Source organism: Jaculus jaculus, chromosome 7 (assembly GCF_020740685.1).
Source record: "Jaculus jaculus isolate mJacJac1 chromosome 7, mJacJac1.mat.Y.cur, whole genome shotgun sequence".
Classification (NCBI taxonomy): domain Eukaryota; kingdom Metazoa; phylum Chordata; class Mammalia; order Rodentia; family Dipodidae; genus Jaculus; species Jaculus jaculus.
This window is the reverse complement of record NC_059108.1, coordinates 17,867,585-17,888,229: the sequence shown is the minus strand read 5'-3', so window position 1 is coordinate 17,888,229 and position 20,645 is coordinate 17,867,585. Positions and strand designations below refer to the sequence as shown.

The window sequence follows — 20,645 nt, the reverse complement described above, 5'->3', positions numbered from 1 at the left end:
GGCAATTACTTATTGAAAGGTACAAACATTTGACTAGGAACTGTGAGATGCTGCAAGTCACACAGTGGTGGTCACCTGATTGTTTCATGCTAGAGTAGCTCTCTAAAAAGCTCTCTCTACAAAGCTCTTTGGGACTACACAAAGGCCTTTTTTTTTTTAACTCAACACTAGCCCAGAGAGACTTGCCAAAAGGTCCACTGTGGGTTGCCTAACGAGGCTGGAGAGCTAGACCATCCAGCCTGGCTTGATTCTCTTAAGACTCACTTTCTTCTTGGTGCTTTTCCCAGTGCTGTGTTTTGTAGTCAGGTCACCTTGCCACTTGCTCTAGTGGCGACTGTGGTGGGCAGCCACCGCCCCCTTCTCATAGCATGACCCCCCGTCATTGCCAGCCAAGGCTATGAACTGACTCAGACCACGTCGGGCCCTTAGTTTAAGAGTTTAGCAGAGAATGCTTTCCTTGATGCATAGTTCATCTCAGTCTAATGGAGCCCTAAATTAAGACCTTTATGAAGCATAGGGTCATGACACTCAAAAGTTTAGAACTCATGCGGTTCACTAGGGCCTGGCAAAACTTGACAAAGCACCCATTACTTCAGGTGCTAACCAATGACATGAGCCCGGGATTTCAAATGACCATAACAACGTTTAGCCCTTGTCATTAATACCAGGCCCCTAGATAATTTGAGGGATTGACCAAGAGAGCAATGTGTGGATATCACAGGGCAATTGCACTTCAGGTAAGCTGTGATCCTTTCATACTTTTTTGTAAAATTGTTTCTGGTGAGTGTGTGTGTCTGTGTGTGTGTGAGAGAGAGAGAGAGAGAGGTGTATGTGTCTGGATGCTGTGTGTGCCACAGCTTTCATGCGGAGGTCAGAGGGTCACTTTCAGGAAGGTGCTTACCGTCCACCATGTCTGAGGCAGGGTCTCTTGTTCCGGTCATTTTCATTGCTTCATTTGTCAGGTTACTGGGAGGGCCCAAGAAATTCACCAAACTCTCCATGCCTTCTTGCTGTAGGCACACTGAGATTTCACATGGGATCTGGGGAGCGGAACTAAGGTACTCAAAGAGACAAAGCAAGAACTTTCTCCACTGAGCTACCTCCCAAGCCTTGGTCAGCTATGATCTTTAATACAAGTCTGGCCACTTCCTGTCGTTGACTTACTACAACTTCAGTATTTTCTTAAAAAGTTACTGAATTGTCCCAGATCTCCATAGTCAAAGGAAATGCAGCCCTCTAAGAGAACTGATCACTAAAATTCAAGTATGTCAGGAGTCGTCAGAACTAAATAGGGAGTTTCCAAGAGTCAGGTGTCCCCATACGAGAGTCATCCCTTTCTTCCTTGACACAGACAGCAAAAATGTTTTGTTTAAAACAAAAAGGCACTGCAGAGAGTTAGGAAGACATTTTATTTGTTGGCTGTTTTGGTCATATTGTTTATGATATTTCTAAATTATGGTTTTAAACAAGCAAAGATTTTGACATTCTCTCTGAAGGAATTTAGCATTTGTTTTTCCTCACTACATTTTTACCATTACAAAATACAATTCACATCTAACTTAATTAAAATAAAGTTTAAACTTTAATTGGAAAGAGTTGGAAGGCTTTTTTTTCCCTTTGGTCTAATTTATGCCTTAGCCTTGCAAGATATTTTAACTGGGATTATTTTAACCTCAGAAGGAGGAAGAAAAAGAAGCTACTATAACTTTATGTTGGTGTTGTTTCTGTTGTTCATCCCAAGTTATCGTCACGGTGCTAATCCCCAATATGTCTCATGAAGCCACACTGTTACCCTGGAGCCAAGTGGTACAAAATTTGTGATATGTGTAATTAGCTTCCAGGCTCCATGATCCCCCAAGTTATTACTTCTCTGCTTTTGAAGTGAATTCATTATTTCATTTTTATATTACAATAGACAATTTGAGAGAAAGTTGATTTTGTGCCTTGAATTTTTAACTTGATTAATGTCGACACAAGGACTAGTTTCTTGAGATCCTTTCCATGAACCACAGTCATTAATATGCCCTAACCCTGAGCACCGAGAGAAATTCCCCAGGTTTATTCGGTGTGAGGGAAAGCCACCAACCTATAAAGTAAGGTTCTGATGCAAGTTGTTTAGCCTTGGTGCTCAATGTTTTCCTCATCTGTAGGGTCAGAGGCTGCATTTGTTCAAATGGTTCAGGAACCATTTCAAACAAGTGCTAGCAGGTCTTATAAGAAACCTGGCTGTCATTTATTGAGCAGCTTTAATTAATTTTTTTATCTTGTTTATTTATTTGCAAACAGAGAGTGAAGAGAGACACCATGGCCTCTAGCCACTGCAAATGAACTCCCAGATACATGTGCCACTTGCGCATCTGGCTTTACCTGGGTACTGGGGAATCAAACGTGGGTCCTTAGGCTTTGAAGGCAAGCTTAAGGGCCAAGCCATCTCTGCAGCCCTTGAGTAGATTTTTTAATAATTGAGGTGCTAGTTAAGTCCCAGTGGAGTAAGGGGGAGAGGCACAGTATTAAAGGAATAATTTTGATAGATTAATAATGTGGTAGGACTAACTTTAAGAGAACCAAAGAGGGCTGGAGAGATGGCTTAGTGGTTAAGCGCTTGCCTGTGAAGCCTAAGGACCCCGGTTCAAGGCTCGATTCACCAGGACCCATGCTAGCCAGATGCACAAGGAGGTGCACGCATCTGGAGGAGTTCGTTTGCAGTGGCTGGAGGCCCTGGAGCACCCATTCTCTCTCTATCTCTATTTGCCTCTTTCTCTCTCTGTCTGTCGCTCTCAAATAAAATAAACAAAAAAAAAAAATTTTAAGTACCAAAGAAAGTTGCAGAGGCAAGCCACAATTTCTTCTCAATACTTCAATAGCTACTGAATTTATCATTTGCTCTGCAAAGATCAAGCCACTTGAGAAAGATAACTAGAATCTTTTTCGGTTACTGGAAAAATGCCAACTTAGTTGAGCATGGTGGCATATGCCTTTAATCCCAGCACTCAGTAGGCAGAAGTAGAAGGATTTTTGTGAGTTCAAGGCCAACCTGGGACTACACGGTGAGCTCCAGGTCATCCTGGGCTAGAAGGATACTTTACTTTGAAGGCAACCATGATAACAACAAGATGCCAACTTAGTGTGCCAAGACTGGTTCTGTGCTGCTCAAGAGCTCTGGTTTGTCGTTGGAGCTATCACCACCCATGCTGGCACCTGCCCCAAGCAGTATGAGACAAACCCTAAAATCAACAATTGAATTCCTGCTGGGCTTGAGGATGGTTGCTCTTACAGTAAGCACCATCTGGTAACTCTTATTTCAACCACACATTTCTGCTGAGATTTGCAAATTACTCTTTTAAATTTATGTGACCTCTAGCTGTCCACGGCCAGAGACAAAAAGCTTGGTCGTTCTGACCTAATGATGGTCTTCATTTTGATTTACAATGAGAGAAGCTACTGTTATTTAGGAGCAACTTGTTTTACTAACCAACAGCTTTCAATGTGAGGTCTATGAAATTGAAATTAGCAAAAGATCACCACTACCTGTCACAGGCATTGCAAGTTCCAACTCTGTATCGTTCGACTCCCTGCCTGCAGCTTTGGTGCCTGGCACATAGTAGGCACTTGATAAATATGGAGCTGGAGGCATGCCCATACCCCAGCCACATCACGGTGACCCAGCTCACTTGCTAATGTATGGCCAAAAGGCAGGGCCAATGTCCAAGTTCTAGGTTCCAGAATACACTGTCAGTTGTAAGAACACAGCCCTCAGCTAATGGGAAGGCCAGAACAGCCAACAGTGGCTCAGTTAACTACTGAGAAAATTAGGCAACCTAGGTGATGCTTTGATTCCTTTCTCTCTCTGCTCTTGACTATGGCAAAAGTCAGAAGAAGCCAAAAATACTCATATCCCAAGGCAGAAATTCCCTTCTTTCTCCTCCATGGAATCTGTCCTCTTCTTTTTGTCCTAGTTCAATTTTTGAGCCTTTTCTCTATGCCCTGCCTACCATTTCTAGTTTTGTAACATCTAGCTTTCATATGTACTGCTGTTCCTCTTCAAAAAATGTCAACCCCTTGATTCATGCAGAGTGGTTAAAGGAAAGAAATCTTTTGAACTTAGAAAATCAGAAATCTTGGGCTGGAGGAATGGCTTAGTGATTAAGGTGTTTGCTTGCAAAGCCAAAGGACCCAGGTTCAATTCCCCAGGACCCATGTTAGCCAGGTGCACAAGGTGGCTCATATGTCTGGAATTAGTTTGCAGTGGCCAGCAGCCCTGTTGTGCACATTCTCTTTCCCTCCTTCTTTCTCTGTCAAATAAATAAATAAGTAAAAATATTTTTTAAAAGAAAATCAGAAATTTCATAGATAGAGAAATTTTTTCTAATGGGGTCAGACATCAGCATTATATCTGTAATTAAAAGTTCTTAGTTTAAAAGATGTAATGAAAAGGTTATTATGTTAAAGTTGTATGTGATGCACATGTGTGTGTGTGCACACACGCGTGTGCATGCCCATGTGTGCGTGAATGCATGCACATGCGTGTGTTGCTGAGGATTGAACCCAGGACTTTGAGAATTCTAGTGACCTCTGTCCCCATATTTTAACTGTAAAATACTACACTTAAATATAATACTATATTCAAAAGGCTAACATATTTCAACAACTACCTACAAATATATTCTATAAACATCTTGTGCACATTAAAGAATAAATTTTTAATATGTAACATACACTCTTACAAGCCAACAAGAGAAAGGATTTCTCAGCTAAAAGCAAGCAAAAGATATGAAAAGTACGTACAAAGAAATACAAATGGTATCTGTCACAGTCAGTTCCACAATGCTGGGATGAGCATCCAAACCAGACACAGTTTAAAGTAGGAAGGGACATATTCCAAGCTTATGTACCCACAGGAAGTTCTATGAATGGTAAAGAAGCAGCTGGCCCCCTTTCATAGATACAAGTAGAGAGAAACCATACACACAAAAAAACCACAAACACCAAAAAGCAGCAAGGTCAAACCTAACGCACAGCAAGTACGACCCTCCCAGAGCTCACACAGCTCTCTATGCCTTTGGCTGGAATTCAGATCTGCGCCCTGTGACAAGCTCCCCCCAGCTGCTGAAGACTTAAGAAGGAAGTTTAACCTTAATAAGAAAATGCCTTGGCTGGAGAGATGGCTCAACGGTTAAGGTGATTGCCTGCAAAGCTGAATGACAGGAGTTTAATTCCCCAGTACTCACATAAATCCAGATGCACAAAGTGGTGCATGCATCTGGAGTTCATTTGCAGTCGTTAGAAGTCCTGGTGCGTCCATATTCTCTTTCTCTTTTTCTCTTTCTCTCTGGCGTGATGGCTCATGCCTTTAATCCTAGCGCTTGGAAGGCTGTGGGAGAAGGATCACTGTGAGTATGAGGCCACTCTGAGACTACATAGAGAATTTCATGTCAGCTTGGGCTAGGACAAGACCCTACCCTGGAAAACAAAAACAAACAACAATAACAACAAAAAGTCTGAGGCTTTGGGGAAGCTACATTTAAATCACCACAGTATTTGTATGGAAAAACTATATTACATAATGGGCAACCAATTCAGACTTCAAGCAATGACATTTTTGTTTGGAAATGTGCAAAAATAAAATTGGAGAGATAATTCAGAACATCAGCAAAGGATTTTGAAATGGCCAACCTTACTAATGACAGTTTACTTTGGGTCAGATACTAGAGATTCAAGAGATATTAAGAAGTGCTTATCTTTCGACCACTAAACCTGCTTCATTCAGGAAATGTTTTGAGCACCTATAATGTGCCCTTGTGGTGACAAGAAACTGAATTTCAAGTGCCAGAGACTCAATGTGTCTGAAGGAGATAATCAGCCACCAAATGCTCATTTGCAGAGGTTATATAGGATAATTATAAAAATAAAATTCTGAAAGCAGTTTAAATATCCAATGTAAATTAAGTAAGTTATGACATACCATGTGGTAAAATGATTTTTTATTTTTAAATTTTATTTATTTTAAGTATATATATAGAGAGAGAATGTGTGTGAGAGAGACATTAGGGGAGAGAGAGAATAAAAATGGGCATGCCAGGGCCTCCTGCCACTGCAAAAGAACTCCAGACACAAATGCCACTTTGTGCATCTGGCTTCACATGGGTACTGGGGAATTGAAGCCAGGCCATTAGGCTTTGCCAGCAAGTGCCTTTAACCACTGAGCCATCTCTCTAGCCTGATAAAATGCTTGACAGAGTGAAAATGTCCACAAAATGCTGTAATGAGAAAAGAGCTAGGTGGGGACTGGGGAGATGGCCCCATTGGCAAAGGGCTCATTACCGGAGCATAAGGACTTGAGTTCAGGTCCTTGGCACCTACTTGAAGTCAGCCAATATGGCAGGCACCTGTGATCCCAGGGCTGGGGAGGTTGAGACTGGGCCCTGCTGTCAGGAAGCAGCTATAGCCAAGGACAGTCTTATCTGTCTATTTCCTGGTTGACTGTGAATTTCAAGATGTCATTCGGCCATCACCCAATCCTGACGTGTACACATTGTTCTTTCCCCAGAATGTCGCGTGGTGAAGTCCACTTCTTACACCAAAATAGCTTCATCGTCCCGCAGGAGCACCACCAAGAGTCCAGGGCCTTCCCGGCGCAGCAAATCCCCGGCCTCCACCAGCTCAGGTAAGGCAGCCAGGAGATGCTAAAGCAACTGGCTTGTGTCGGAAGCAGCAGAGGGGGTGTGAAGCCAGAGCATGAGGCGCTCAAGCCCGTGTGGATTCCGCTTTATAATTTTAGAACATGTTCAAGCGACGAACAGATTTCCCCAAGTCTAGCGTGTTGGCTGTAAGAAAAAAGAAAAATCACCCTTGTGGAAACATACTTAATGAGACTCAGAAAATCCACAGCTGCGTACAAATGGAATCACTGTTGCTACTGTCTCTACAGGGCTGGTCTCTCGGGGCCAGGAAGTCTCCATGAAGCCATTTATTCTGCCGGGAGTGGCGTGGGGGCGGGCTGGCTGATGGAAGGTTTCCAGTTTGTCTTTGCTGCTGTTGTTTAACATCCTTGTGACACTGGCCTCAGTTTCCCTCCATTGCTGTAGAGCTAAAAGCAGTGAGACTGGGCAAGTGGAGCACACCTGTCCCTGTAGTGCCCTGGCTGGGCTGTTCTCACAGTGGGCTTAGGTGCTGGTGTTGGAACGGGCTGCGTTGGTGGCTGGCAGAGAGAATATCTTAACCCAACCTTTTTTGCCTCCTTTGGTCTTAAAACAGACACAAGTCAGTCACAGTGTGCTGGCTTTTGGTCTCAAGTGTAAAGTCTGTTTCACTATAGAAGGCAATTACTTATTGAAAGATACAAACGTTTGACTAGGAACTGTGAGATGCTGCATGTCACACAGTGGTGGTCACCTGTTTCATGCTGGAATAGCTCTCTAAAATAGCTACAAAGATCTTTGGGACTATACAAAGTCCTTTTTTGTTTTTTACTCAACACTGGCCCAGAGGGACTTGCAAAGAGGTCTACCTTGGGCTGCCTAACAAGGCTGGAGAGCTAGGCCATCCAGCCTGGCTTGATTCTCTTAAGACTCACTTTCCTCTTGGTGTTTTTCCCAGTACTGTGTTTTGTACTCAGGTCACCTTGACACTTGCTCTAATTGTGACCATGGTGGGCAGCCACTGATGGCCCAGGTCCAACTTCCCCCACCCACATAAATCCATACGGACAAAGTGGCCATGCATCTGGAGTTTGTGTTTGCAGTGTCAGGAAGCCCTGGTATGCACCCATATTCTCTCTGCTCTCTCTCTCTTTCATAAATAAATAAATTAATATATTTTTTAAAAGAAATGATGAAAGTGAGGTCACTGCTATTGCCCAACTCACAGAGTTGAATGGGCATACAAGGCTAGCACCAGGGCCCCAGGGTTTCTGGGCACACTGGGCTGGAGCCCTTGATAGGTGATTTTACACTCCTCTCACAAGACATTTGATCTGTGAGATATAAACTAATCTAGTGCCTAATTTGAGATTTTAGTTTACAGCATCATAATACCTTGCAGCCCAGGCCTTGACATTAGTTCTCTAGAACAGGCATTCCAGAATAATGCACCCCAACTTCATGTTGTGTATATCAGTGTTGGACAGAAACTTTCCTATGTGACCCAGCATTAGAAGAAGATCAAGAATGCTCTACAAGTCTTCTCTCTGTCCCTTATCTCTTCCCCTCAGGAACTGGCATTGTTTACTAACATGAGGTACAAATTTATACCCTCAGAAATGCCAGCTGCAGGCGTGCCATTGTGGCGCACTTGACAGGTCCTGATGAAGCAAAAATGAAGAGAAACTTCCCCTGATCTAAAGAACAAAGGTCAAGGCTCCCAGAGTAATTTGTAGACAACATCATTCAAATATCTGTTAAATTATTATTAGTCCAAAGAAGTTAAGTGGAAAAAAAGAAGAAAATCCAGAAACTTTAAAAACACAAGAAGAATATCAAGGGAAAGTCACCCACTCAAAACCAAGTATATATAAAAATGGCATAAGAAAACCTGCTACTTCGCATACAAAAATTAAAAAAAAAATCAGGCCCCCACATATTTTTTGTCAAAGTAGGGTCTCAATCAAGCCTAGGCTGACCTGGAACTCACTGTAAAATTGTGGACTAGCCTCCCAAGTGCTAGAATTAAAAGCATGCACCACCATTCCCAGCCCACATAGTTTTTATACTGAGTCTTCAAATGTAAAACCACTAGAAAACTAGAACAAAAAAATTTTAGTGGATTTGAAAAGATATGGTATATAAAAATATCATAACCAACATTGGTTAACTCTGTACAGGTGGTTTTGGAATAAATATGTCTTCTAAAATATGTAATTTAAAAATGAAATTCTTTTAAGCAAATTCCTTGACTTGCACAGAGATATTAAAACAAAAATAGCTTCAGAAATGAGAATTTTCTTCTCATGAATCCCTAGGCAATATAGTATAACAACAATTTATATAATCGTTTTTATATTGTCTTTGGTACTTTAAGTGTTCTAGAGAGCATTTAAAGCAGATGAGAGGTTGTGTGTAGGTTTTATGAAGATATTATGCCAGTTTATATAGGGACTTGGGCACCTATAGATTGAGGTATTCATAGGCAGTCGTGGAACGACCCCCCAAAGAGATCTATCCTTGCTATGAGCAGTTAGATACTATATAGCTTATGCTATATAGAAATGCTCATGACTGCAAATGTGCATTTATTAAATAGGCACTGAGATCTTTCTATGGACAGTCAGTGGCTGAGTGCCCTGGTCAATGAATTTCTTCCATGACAGAAACTCCATCCCATAATCCCCAGGCATCGACTTTCTGGTATGTGATTTGAGAAATCTTGAAGTCTCCTTATTTATGTTATTCAAATTTTACATTCTTAGAGTTATGTAAAATATTTTATGCAACATATGCAGATAAGGCAGAAATCAAAGCTGGAGAAGTGAATTTTAATTAGCTCACTAGTCCAATTTGTTGAATGCTCTTGATGTCTATCAGAAACCCTCAAAGGCAAATTGCTAGCTATTAATCTTTAGCTCCATCCTTTCTTTTGGTGCAGATAATTCAGTCTTCTGCATTCTCTTGAGGTTCTTTTGTGCTTTGGGGGCTCTTAGAGGATTATTGGAAACAATTTACACCAAGAAAATCAAGAGGCTGGCGGCCCATCCCTGTTTTTTTTCAGAATTTCTTCTTGTATGTAAAGCCCAGGATCCTTAAAGGTACACTTCATAGTTCTCAGCTCTTATGCTGACTTACTGTTTACACAGGGATAGCATTCAGCACCAACTGCTTTTGTAGCTCTGCCTTGTTACTATCAGGTTAACTAGACATTTCTTGAGTATCTGCTGTGTTCCAGGCATGTATTAAGCTCCAAGGGCACAGAGATCACTAAATCAGTCTTTGCCTAAAACATTACTTACACTCTAAAGCAAATATATATATATATATATATGTTGCACTTACTGTAGAAATAGAATAATAAGTGCTATGATGGCCTAGAGGTTAAGTGTCAGTAATGGGATCAGAAGTTTCTAAGAGACAAAGACTTAATAACTAGGACCGGAAAAATGTTCTATCAGAGTAAAAAGGGCCTGAAGAGCCTTCCCTGCCAGTATAACTGAAGTGGCCATGAATGCAGATGGACTTCCAGGAAACAGTTAGTTACTGGTACAGTAAAAAAAAAAAAAAAAAAAGAGCAATAAAGAGCTAGGTAGAGTGGTGCACACCTGTAATCCCAGCACTCAGAAGTCTGAGGCAGGAGGATTGGGAGCTTTCAGTCAGCCTGGGCCATATAGTGAGTTTGTGGAAAGCCTGCGCTACACATCGAGACCCTTTCTGCAAAAAAAACAAAAGCACAACAATGGAATTCAGGAAAAGGACTTACAGACATAGTGTGGTTTAGCTCAGCTGTGTATCTGATCTCACAGAGCCATGAAGGCATTTTTTTTTTTTTTTTTTTTTTTTCTGGCTGTGGGTATTAGGAGGAGAAAGGAGAATTTTTGTAAGGCCAGGAACAATTGCAGTTGAATTTTAGCCACAAGACACCATCATAGTAAAGACAACTCCATATGAGAAGCCAAGATGGGTTGGTGAGGCCCTGGTCATCACCCCGAGAAGAAATGGTCAAAACAGCCTCAAACGACCATGTTGAAAATGGGAGATTGCCCATAGGCATGAGCACAGGAATTTAACTGGATGTAAGAATGGGGACAAAAAGGAAAGCTCAGGGACAAAGAGCATTGTCCCGTGAGGGCAAAGAGAGAAGGAAAAAGTTCCCTTTTCAGCACGTGAAATTGAGTAGGCATAAGTAACTGTGTTTCAGTCAGGAGATTGGGGCTGAGGATATATATTTGGGAGACACTGGCATTTAATGATGACTTAGATAATAGAGATGTAATAAATTTCCTCTGCCTGCTCAGAGATTTGCAAAGATGAAAAATATAACCCTGAGGAACATGTGCAGTTCTGAGAGCAAAGTAGAGGAGGCCAGAGAATGGCGAGAACACAGTTAGAGTTGAACAATCAGGAAGCTGGAGATGCCAGGTTCACAGTCAGCCTCACGTTGCTGGGATGAACTTCCAAACCAAGCACGGTTATGGAGGAAGGGGTTTATTTGAAGCTTACAGATCCAGGAGAAGTTCCATAATGGCAGAAGAAGTTGGGCCTCTTTCACAGGCCCTCCTCCACCAGCACAAGCAAGCATCCCATAGAACAACACAAGGACAGACCAAGCACTGTCCAGAATTCTGGGTCTTAGGGATGGACCCTGGGATCTGCTCACAGTGACACCAAGTTGCAAGCTTTAATAAAACTCCTGAGTCAATTGGGGAATATCCATTCAAACTACTACACCATGGGAGGTCATGGATACCCATGATAAAAAGCTAAGCTGCATCTGAATGGAGCATGAGGAGGTCCTAGGATTCCACTGTGAGGACACCACTGGGAAGTAACCGTTTTCAGCAGACAAGACCAGATGGTAATGGAGTCTTGACAGGGAATGTTGCCCATGAGTCATGATGGAGTTGCCCTGGCTGCCTCCCAGGTTGAGCTGCAAGACAGAGAGCTTGCCTGCATTAATAGTGGGATGGATGACCAAAGAGGATTCCTGCACTCACATCCATGCCAACTCTTGGTGCCTGTGGTGCCCAATTTCCTTGTCATAATGACTGCCTACTCTCAGTTCAACAGATATACCCATCATCGACACTTCTGTCAGAGGAATCTAGATGGTCTTTCCCTGTTACGTAGAAACCTCTCTTTTCCCTTCCCTAACCATATCTAGTCTGTCAGTCCTCTTCCAATATCAGCCTGCTCCCTGTCTATCTGGGCAGCCATCACACTGATATACGACCCCTCTGCTTCTCACAGGCTGCAGAAGTCACCTGCGGCCCAGCCTCCTGCCTTTGTGATCTGTGTCTTACATCTGCACTGCGCTGTGCTGCCATTTCTCCCTTCCCAGCCAGACAGTCTGAACTCCCTGATCTTAAGGGAAAGACCGTCTTGATGTGGCCATGGACCTCCTTCCCAGCCAAATTTCCCACTTCTCCATCATCGAAAACTAGTGCTCCAGATTTCCAGCTTCCCACTTTTATTCCCAAGGCTTGCTCTGGAATGTCTTTCTCTGACACTTCAGCTGTCAGAAGTCCATAGACCCCCCAAAAACATTTCCTGGCTACCTCACTGTTGAGAGTCCTCCCAGTCTTGTGGTCCTGAGGCAATGGATTAAGGCTCCCAACCCATCACTAACATGCTCTTCCTACCAAGTACTGAGGTCTCAGAGCAAGAAGTCACCGTGTGTGTGTGTGTGTGTGTGTGTGTGTGTGTGTGTGTGTGTATACACACACACACACACACACACATATATATATATATATATACACATATATATATATATATATATATATGTATGTATATTAGTGTTTTTCTTTCTTGTCATCTTTTATTGAAATAATTTTTTCTTTCTTATGCTTCTTAACTCACTGGCCATTCCACTGCAGCACTGTTGATGTCATCAATGATGTCATGTGGGTACAGAAAGTTCTCTGGCCCAAAACCAGTGCTGCATCTGTTGGGCAACGTTTACAATCTCACTGAAAGAAACACTGTCTTTTTCTTCTTTCTGTCTCTTGGTGGATCCTCGAGGGCTCTGATGATCAAAGCAGAAGCAGGAGGTACAACTTTAATGTAAGCCTGTCTGCTCTGGTCAGTTTCATGGTAATCCTCAGACCCTCCCAATCACTGGTTGCCTTGGCGATGTCATCACTAACCTTTTTCTTGGAGACAGACCCAGGGATGTACCTTGGGGGGCCAAGGCAGACATGACACTGACCTCACCTCCTATGCACCTTAGGTACCTGATTTTGAACTTGTTTGGGTCGAACTTGGGTGGCATAGTGTCTGATGAAACTGGATTCGGGACTACAGAAGAAAGTTGCACCTTAGCCCCTTCTGAGCCAAATGACAAAAGCTTCCCTTTTTTTTAGTTTTTGACAGCATACATATAATGTATTTTGATCATATTCAGAACCAATTGCCTTCTCTTGAACCCTCCTCCTTGCAGTGAATCCCTTCTTCCCAGCTAGCTCCCCACTTCAGCTTCGATAATGTCTTTTGTGGGGAGAGTGACCACTGAATTTAATAAAGACTGCTTGCATGAGCATGGATGGGTTGGGGTTGTTAACTGGAGTACTGGAAACTTACCAGTGGCTACACCACTAGACAAAAGTCTCTCTTTGGCTATGGAGATGGTTCAGTGTTTAAGTGCTTGCTTGCAAAGCCTGGTGGCCTAGACTCAATTCGCCAGTACCCATGTAAAGCCTAGATGCACAAGGTGGCACATACATCTGTTCATACACAGTGGCAGGCGGCCCCAACACTTCCGTGCTCATACTGATTCATTCTCTCTCTCTTCTTATAAACAAACAAACAATTCTTTTTGCTTTTTTGAGATAGGGTCTCACTCTAGCCCAGAAAAATTAAAAATAATTTCAAAAAAGAAAAGAAAGGGGCAATAAGGATGGCTTAGTGGTTAAGGCATTTGCCTGCAAAGCCAAAAGACCCAGGTTCAATTCCCCAGGACCCACATGGGCCAGATGCACAAGGGGGTGCATGCGTCTGGAGTTCATTTACAGTGGCTGGAGGCCCTGGTGAGCCCATTCTCTCACTTTCTCTCCCTCTTTCTCCCATCCAAGTACTGACCAGGCCCAACCCTGCTTAGCTTCCAAAATCAGACAAGGTCGGGCGTGTTCAGGGTGGAATGGCCGTAGACTCTCCCTCTTTCTCTATCAAATAAATAAGTATAAATTTGTTTAAAGAGAAAATATCTTTCCCTCCCCTAATAACCAATAGCTCTTCAGAGAGGGGTAGGTCCTCATGAGTCCCTCCCCCAGCCATGATGAAAGGTTGGTGGGCCCAATCTTGTTCAGGACCTGTGCAGGAAATGACAGTCCTCCCTGTCCTTGAGCTCTTACGTCCTTTTCACTCCCTTTTCCTCATGTCACCTTAGCCTTGAAAGGGGCCGTTTAGATTTCTCACTTATGGCTAGTGCTCAACTACTCCTTATCCTCAGCATTTAACCAGTTATGAGTCTGCAGTGACCACTGCCCACTGCAAAAAAGAAGTTTCTCTGACCAAAAGCAAGTGCAGAACTAATCTATGGGCATGAACATAAATATTTAGAAGGCAGTTTGACAGGCACAACATGTTCATTTTGTGGAAACAATAGTAGTAGCTTCCCTGCTACAGCCCATGACCTCTCCAACCCCTGAATTTTACCAAGTATAGGACCATGAATCCCCTCCTGGGGAGTGGACCCACCAATCCAATTAGTTACTTTTCTCCTTGCTATGATCAAAGAAGCTGCTAATGGAAAGGGATCATTTCTACCTGCCATTCAGTGGGTAGTTCCAGTCTATCCTGCCCGTCAGGGAACATCCCATTGCATCCACAGTCAGGAAGCACACGGGAAGAAAGAAGTGGGGCCAGACTTTTTAAAAAAGAAACCCTCAGAGCTGGCGAGATGGATCCATGGTTAAAGGCACTTGTTTGCAAAGCCTGATGGCTTGGTACCCACCAAAAGCCAGATACACAAAGTGGCACGTGTGTCTGGAGATCATTTGCAAGGGTCGGAGGTTCTGGTGTGCCCCATACTCATTCATTCTTTCTATTGCTTCTTTCTTTCTGTCTCTCTGGCTCTCAAATAAATAATTTAAAAAAAAAATCAAATAAATAGATTAAACATTAAAAGTTAAAGTTTAAAAAAAACCCTCAAGGCCTGCCCCTACACCCAGTGATTCACTTCCTCAAGCAAGACTCCAGTTTTAAAGGTTCTACAACCCTTCCAAACTGTATTACCAGCTGGGGACACATGACATTCAAACAACAACCCCCATAACAGTCAGGACACTATCGCACCTCATGTAGGTACATCGTACCTGGCACGTCAGTTGTATGGCACATGCAGGGTCCACAGCTAAGTCAGAATGTTGGTGACTTTATTCCTCAAACTACCTGCAGAGCAAATTTCAGCACTATGACAGCTGGTCAACAGGGAGGAAGCTTCTGGTTCAGTTTCAGCTTGATTGCCTTATGTCTTGAATTTGAAATATGTGGTGTCAGGGCTGGAGAGATGGCTTAGCAGTTAAGGCGCTTGCCTGTGAAGCCAAAGGACCCAGGTTCAATTCCCCAGGACCCACGTAAGCCAGATTCACAAGGTGGTACATGTGTCCGGTGTTCGTTTGCAGTAGCTGGATGACCTGGCGTGCTCATTCTTTCTCTCCCTCTCCAGCTCTACCTCTCTGCTTCTTTCTCACAAATAAATAGATAAAAATAAAATATCTTTAAAAAAACCAAGATTTGGAACTATGTGGTATTAGGGAAGTTCTTTGCATTTATGGCACGGTTCATGGTAACTACTGGGTAGATAGTGACAACATGAAGAAACTAAGAAATATGAGAAATTTGAAATTGCGACTTCTAAGACTTTGAGGTTCAAAGGCTTTTAAAATGTTCACTTTAAATATTAATTTGCAGGAGACATGTTCATTTCATCTTAATCTTTGCTCCTGGTGACTTGACTTTCCCATCATTCTCAGCAAATTGTCTCCTTGGAGCCATCAAAGCTCTGCCACACCTATGAAGCTAGAATTAAGGGAAATAATATTTTTCCTGCCTTATTCAAAAGTTATCTCTTCTTGTCTTTGCTGACTTTCTGTGATCTTTCATTCTCCCCTTTTTTGTGCTAATACTCTGACAATCTGGAGCTTGGAAAGAGACTTTTGGGCAATGAATGGCCTAAGACAGGAATTGGAAGGCAACAGGCCTGAATTGCCACCCAGTGAACCTACAGACACATATGAATGCCATGCTTCCTGCCTTCTTCCTGATCTTATGCACTAAAAGAAGACAGGGGAATAACAAGGTAGATTTTACGTCCAAAAAGTTTCTCACTGTTGTAATAAAGGAAACAAAAAGAGATAAAGATAGCCAGAACATTTTGTCATAGTAAAACTGTCGAAATTTCTTATGTATGTGTCCTGAGGAGTAAAATACACCATAGAAAAGAAAAACAAGGTTGTTTTTCTTTTTTTTTTTTTTTTGGCAATAAATAAAATACCTTTATTATATTAAGTTAAAATTTGCATGTTTCCTAGATAAAGTAGTAACAGGATTAAAAAATTACAGAAAGGCAAGCTCTTTCATAATGATTCATCTGAATTATCTATAAAATTAAAATACTTGCTAGTACTTTAATATTTTCTAAAGTAACACAAATATATTTAATATGTAATACAAACCTCAGTAATCCAATTTTCCTAATAAGCAATTATTTACAAACTCTGAACTAAAAAAAAAGTTTAGCTAGAAATAAAACAATGATATTCTTGAACAATTTTATCCTAAGTCACCTATAGTTTAGAGTAGAAATACTCATTCAATACGTTAATTATATTAACTTTCATTTACATTTAATTGGTGTGAATTTATCCAACCTAAATGCCTGTGATAAAGACCAGTGAATTTATCACTTTGACATTTATTTTTACTTAGAAAACTTCTACTTAGTTATTGAAAAAGCTACCTGTAAAATCATTAATGTTGAGTCTAGAGAGATGACTCAGTGGGTAAAATACTCCCACACGCACGTGGGAGTACCAGAGTTCAATCCACGGACCCCAGGAAAGAGCCAGAAGCCTTGGTGAGCTTTTGACAAAGATGGGAGGCATGAAGACTTCTTGGTACAGTAGTAATGCATCTGACTCCAGAGATATAAGGCATAGAGAGGAGAACTTCCCAGAAGCAAAACAAAGAACAGCAGAACAAGAAACCCTGCCTCAAATGAGGCAGAAAAGGAGAACCAGACTGTGAGTTGCCCTCTGACCTACACACACACACACACACACACACACACACACACACACACCACACACACCCCCTGGAGCATGTGCACAACTTACTCGTACCCATGCACACACGTGAACATGCACATACACAAACATATGTGTATATAAATAAGTAACAAAATTTAATTTTTTCTTAAATTATTTTTAAAAGCCAGCCATGGTGGCACATGTCTGCAATCTCAACAATCAGGGGGGGAAGCAGGAGGATCATGGTTTGAGCCCAGCCTGAGCTACATAGAGTGCTCCTCCCCAGAATAATAAGGAGAATGATAATAATAATTTCTGTGTGTGTGTGTGTGTGATGCATACGTGCACGTGTATGTGTCCTTACAGGATCCCATACATTCACATGCAGTGGCGAGTGGGACATAGGATGGCCCCTTCCATCACTCTTCTGCCTGGTCTTATTTTTAGCTGGAGACTCTCTTTCTTATACTGTTTCTGGAGATTTCAGGTCATATTGATTCTCAAGGTTTAGGTTACAGCCACCTAGCCTCCCACAGCTGTCTTACATGGGATCTGGAGACTTGAATGTGGGTGATCTCTGGCCCCCCACCCTTCAGGCTTACACAGGAGCCACACCTAACCGGTTTCTGAGCCATCTCTTCCCAACCTAATGATAATACTTTCAAGTGTTTTCATTATAAATAAATATAAAAAATAATAAAAATAATATATTCTATTACTACACTTTCTTAGCATTTCTCTTCTTTACAATATGTGCTTTTTTGTTTTGGCTTTGATAAGATGATAAGACCCTTTAATTGGATTGTGTTTGAATATAGGAGAAAATGGTAAGATTATAATTATAAGTTATAACTATAATTATGCAATTACAAATTGTAACTGTAAAATTGCAAAATCGTAGCATGCTTTTATAGACAAAAGCAATGCGAGTTAAGTGGAAGGAGCTGCAGGCCCATTACTGGTCATTCATAATCATGTTCAAATGTACATGAAGCAGTTTAGAAACCGTATTTGGTTTGTTGCATGGGGAATAGACTGGCGGGGGTGGTAGTGTGTGTGTGTGTGTGTGTGTGTGTGTGTATCTGAGGTGTGGTTTCTTTTTTTAATATTTTATTAATTAAAATATAAAAGAAAGGGGGGAAGGAGAGAGGGAATGTGCATGCCAGAGCCTCTAGCCACTACAAACAAACTCCAGACACTGGGTACTGGGGAATCAAATCTGGGTCATTAGGCTTTACAAGCATGCTCCTTAACTGGTAAGGCATCCCTCTGGCCATGGGGTTTCTTTTTATGAGAATTCAGGTATACTTTGTAGGAAATCACCAGGGATTAATGTTATCCTTCCATCCTCTCTTTTTGGTGACAGCATTTAGTTCTGTGTGTCCAGAAAAGGAAAGAACAGCCCAAACAGTCCTCAATGCTCTGATTCTAGTACGAAGAACTTACTCAGGTGGGGTTTAAATCATGTCCAAGCACTGATCTTATTTCAAGAGTCTTTTGCATTTTAAAATTCTCCTATGAATGTGTGTGTAACCCTCCACACCTTGTTTTCATATAGAGAACTAGGTGCTCCTACTTTTTGTTTTCATGTATTTCTTGGAGGTTTTCTTCACCTAGGAGAGCCCTCACTTCACAAAATTTAATTTGTTTTCTCCTCGATACTCATTTATTCCCAGGTGACACCCATACTTTAATGTGCAATGGCTCTAGGTTGATCCTTACAATGAATAAATCTACCTCTTCTCCTTTCTTTTCTACCTTCCTCCCTCCATCCTTTTCTCTCCAAATTGGGTGTCCCTGTTTAGTTAGTTCTCTCTGTATAGCCAAAGCTACCGTCATACTTACTGTGTAACCCAGTCTGGCCTCAACTCACCATCCTCCTGTCTCAGCCTCACAAGTACTAGGGTTACAAGCTTGCATCACCAGGTCCAGCTCTCCAAGTATTTCTTCTTTTTCTCTTTTTTAAAAATATTTTAATTTTTTTATGAGAGAGAGAGAGAGAAAGAGAAGAGAATGGGAGTACCAGGGCCCCAGCCACTGCAAACAAAGTCCAGACGCATGTGCCACCTAGTGCATCTGGCTTACGTGGGTACTAGAGAATCAAACCTGGGTCCTTAGGCTTTGCAGGCAAACACCTTAATCATTAAGCCATTTCTCAAGCCCTCTTTTTAAAAAAAATCTTCTGTATTTAACACAGTATTTTATCGTGTCCAGGAACACAATAAAAAATCTTTCCTGAATGAGAAAGACAAATTGTTTACCCCTCAATTAGCCTTGCCTTGAGATTTTTCTGATCTCATAGCTAGTTTGAGACAGTTGAAAATATTCAGCTTTCACTTGGTGTCTAAGAATCCTAAAAATACAGGGAAAGTGAATAAATCCTTTAAACTCATACAAAAGTCATGCCATTAATGGAAGTAGAGTCCAAGGGCATTTAAAAGAGCAATGAATTAATAAGACACACAAGTGTTTGCAAACTCTAGAATACTTTAGAAACTTTCATATTCAAGCATTTCTGGGGACAGGAGAGATTTTAGTTTGTACTAAGTGTATGCTGTCTGTGATGATGATTGGCATAGAGCCCTGAACTCTTGGTTCCAATCAAGGAAAAGAAAAGTAGGGTCTCCTGTCTGAGAGAATGGAGGAAAAGGTGGGGCCACACTTCACAAGGAGTACGATTCAGCCATGTGCTGCAAACAAAATATAGTGGTTCTTTCCTGCCCTTCAAGAAATTACTTACACGTATCTCCATGCCTTCTGTACCACCTTGAGCAGCCACCTTACCACCTCTGGTCAGAGGACCCTGATGTCTCCTTGTCTTATGTGACATTCTTGAAGAGACACTTAAAACCAAATATAATACCAAACCATGCATAAACTACTTTTTCCCCCAATAGATAACTGCTTCTCTGTGGTAAGGTTTAGTAAATAAATTTTACATTGTAAGAAATTAAATTAATTTACAGCATAGTCTATGAAAGTATATCACAGTAGAAATTATCTAAGTCTTACAAATGCTTCATTTCTGGAGTTTCCATTGCCTTAATCTTTTCAAAAAGCAGTTGACCATGGGTACCTAAAACCACAGGAATCAGAACCACAGATAAGAAGGGAACCCTGTGTACTGTTGGAATCCTGATATGATAGGTTCAGGTGACAGCTGAGTTGGGCAAAGTGGGGACAAACTAGGAGACTGGTCAGATTTCTTCCCCAGAGCTTCCAGTGTCCAGTTTTGTGATTGAGCTTCCTGATCTTAGAGTACTCCACCCTGAAGTTGGGCCCTTCTCATTCAAGAGTCCACAAACAGAGCCAAGGACACAGGATGCAACAAAACTAGACCCAGAATAAAAGGAATAAAGGAAACCAGAACTGGGGATAAGGCAGAGGATCCAATGAGGTCTTTACTAATTCAGAGCTCAGTGGGTTCAGCTTGAAATCATTGTTAGCTTTCTTGACTATGTAACAACAATCATATTGAGTGTTTCCCATTCAGAGTAAAGAATTGTTTAATAAGGGCTTCTGGAAAATATTGTAATTTTACATTGAGTTTTAGTTAGTGCTAATAAATAACAAAACCCTTCTTATTGGTACACAGGGACTTATACAGAATTATTAAAAAATATGATCAAAGTGACATGAAATAAGACTACTTATTCCAGCAACAATTCAACAGTAAGATGTGCAATGCCTTCTTGTTGTCAAGAACCATTTTAGGGAGTTGCTAATGCTTTCAGGGGTGGTCAAAAAGAAGGGT

General features: G+C 41.6%; 1 protein-coding gene across 4 annotated transcripts in view; it reads left to right on the top strand.

Moving 5' to 3' along the window:
• The window catches only part of Dclk1 (doublecortin like kinase 1), a 380,545-nt gene that overhangs the window by 271,044 nt on the left and 88,856 nt on the right, over positions 1-20,645 (top strand). For all 4 annotated transcript variants that reach the window (XM_045154295.1, XM_045154297.1, XM_045154296.1 and 1 more), the window contains exon 5: positions 6,548-6,664. In XM_045154295.1, coding sequence (XP_045010230.1) covers positions 6,548-6,664 — 117 coding nt within the window. The remainder of the gene's footprint in view (positions 1-6,547; positions 6,665-20,645) is intronic.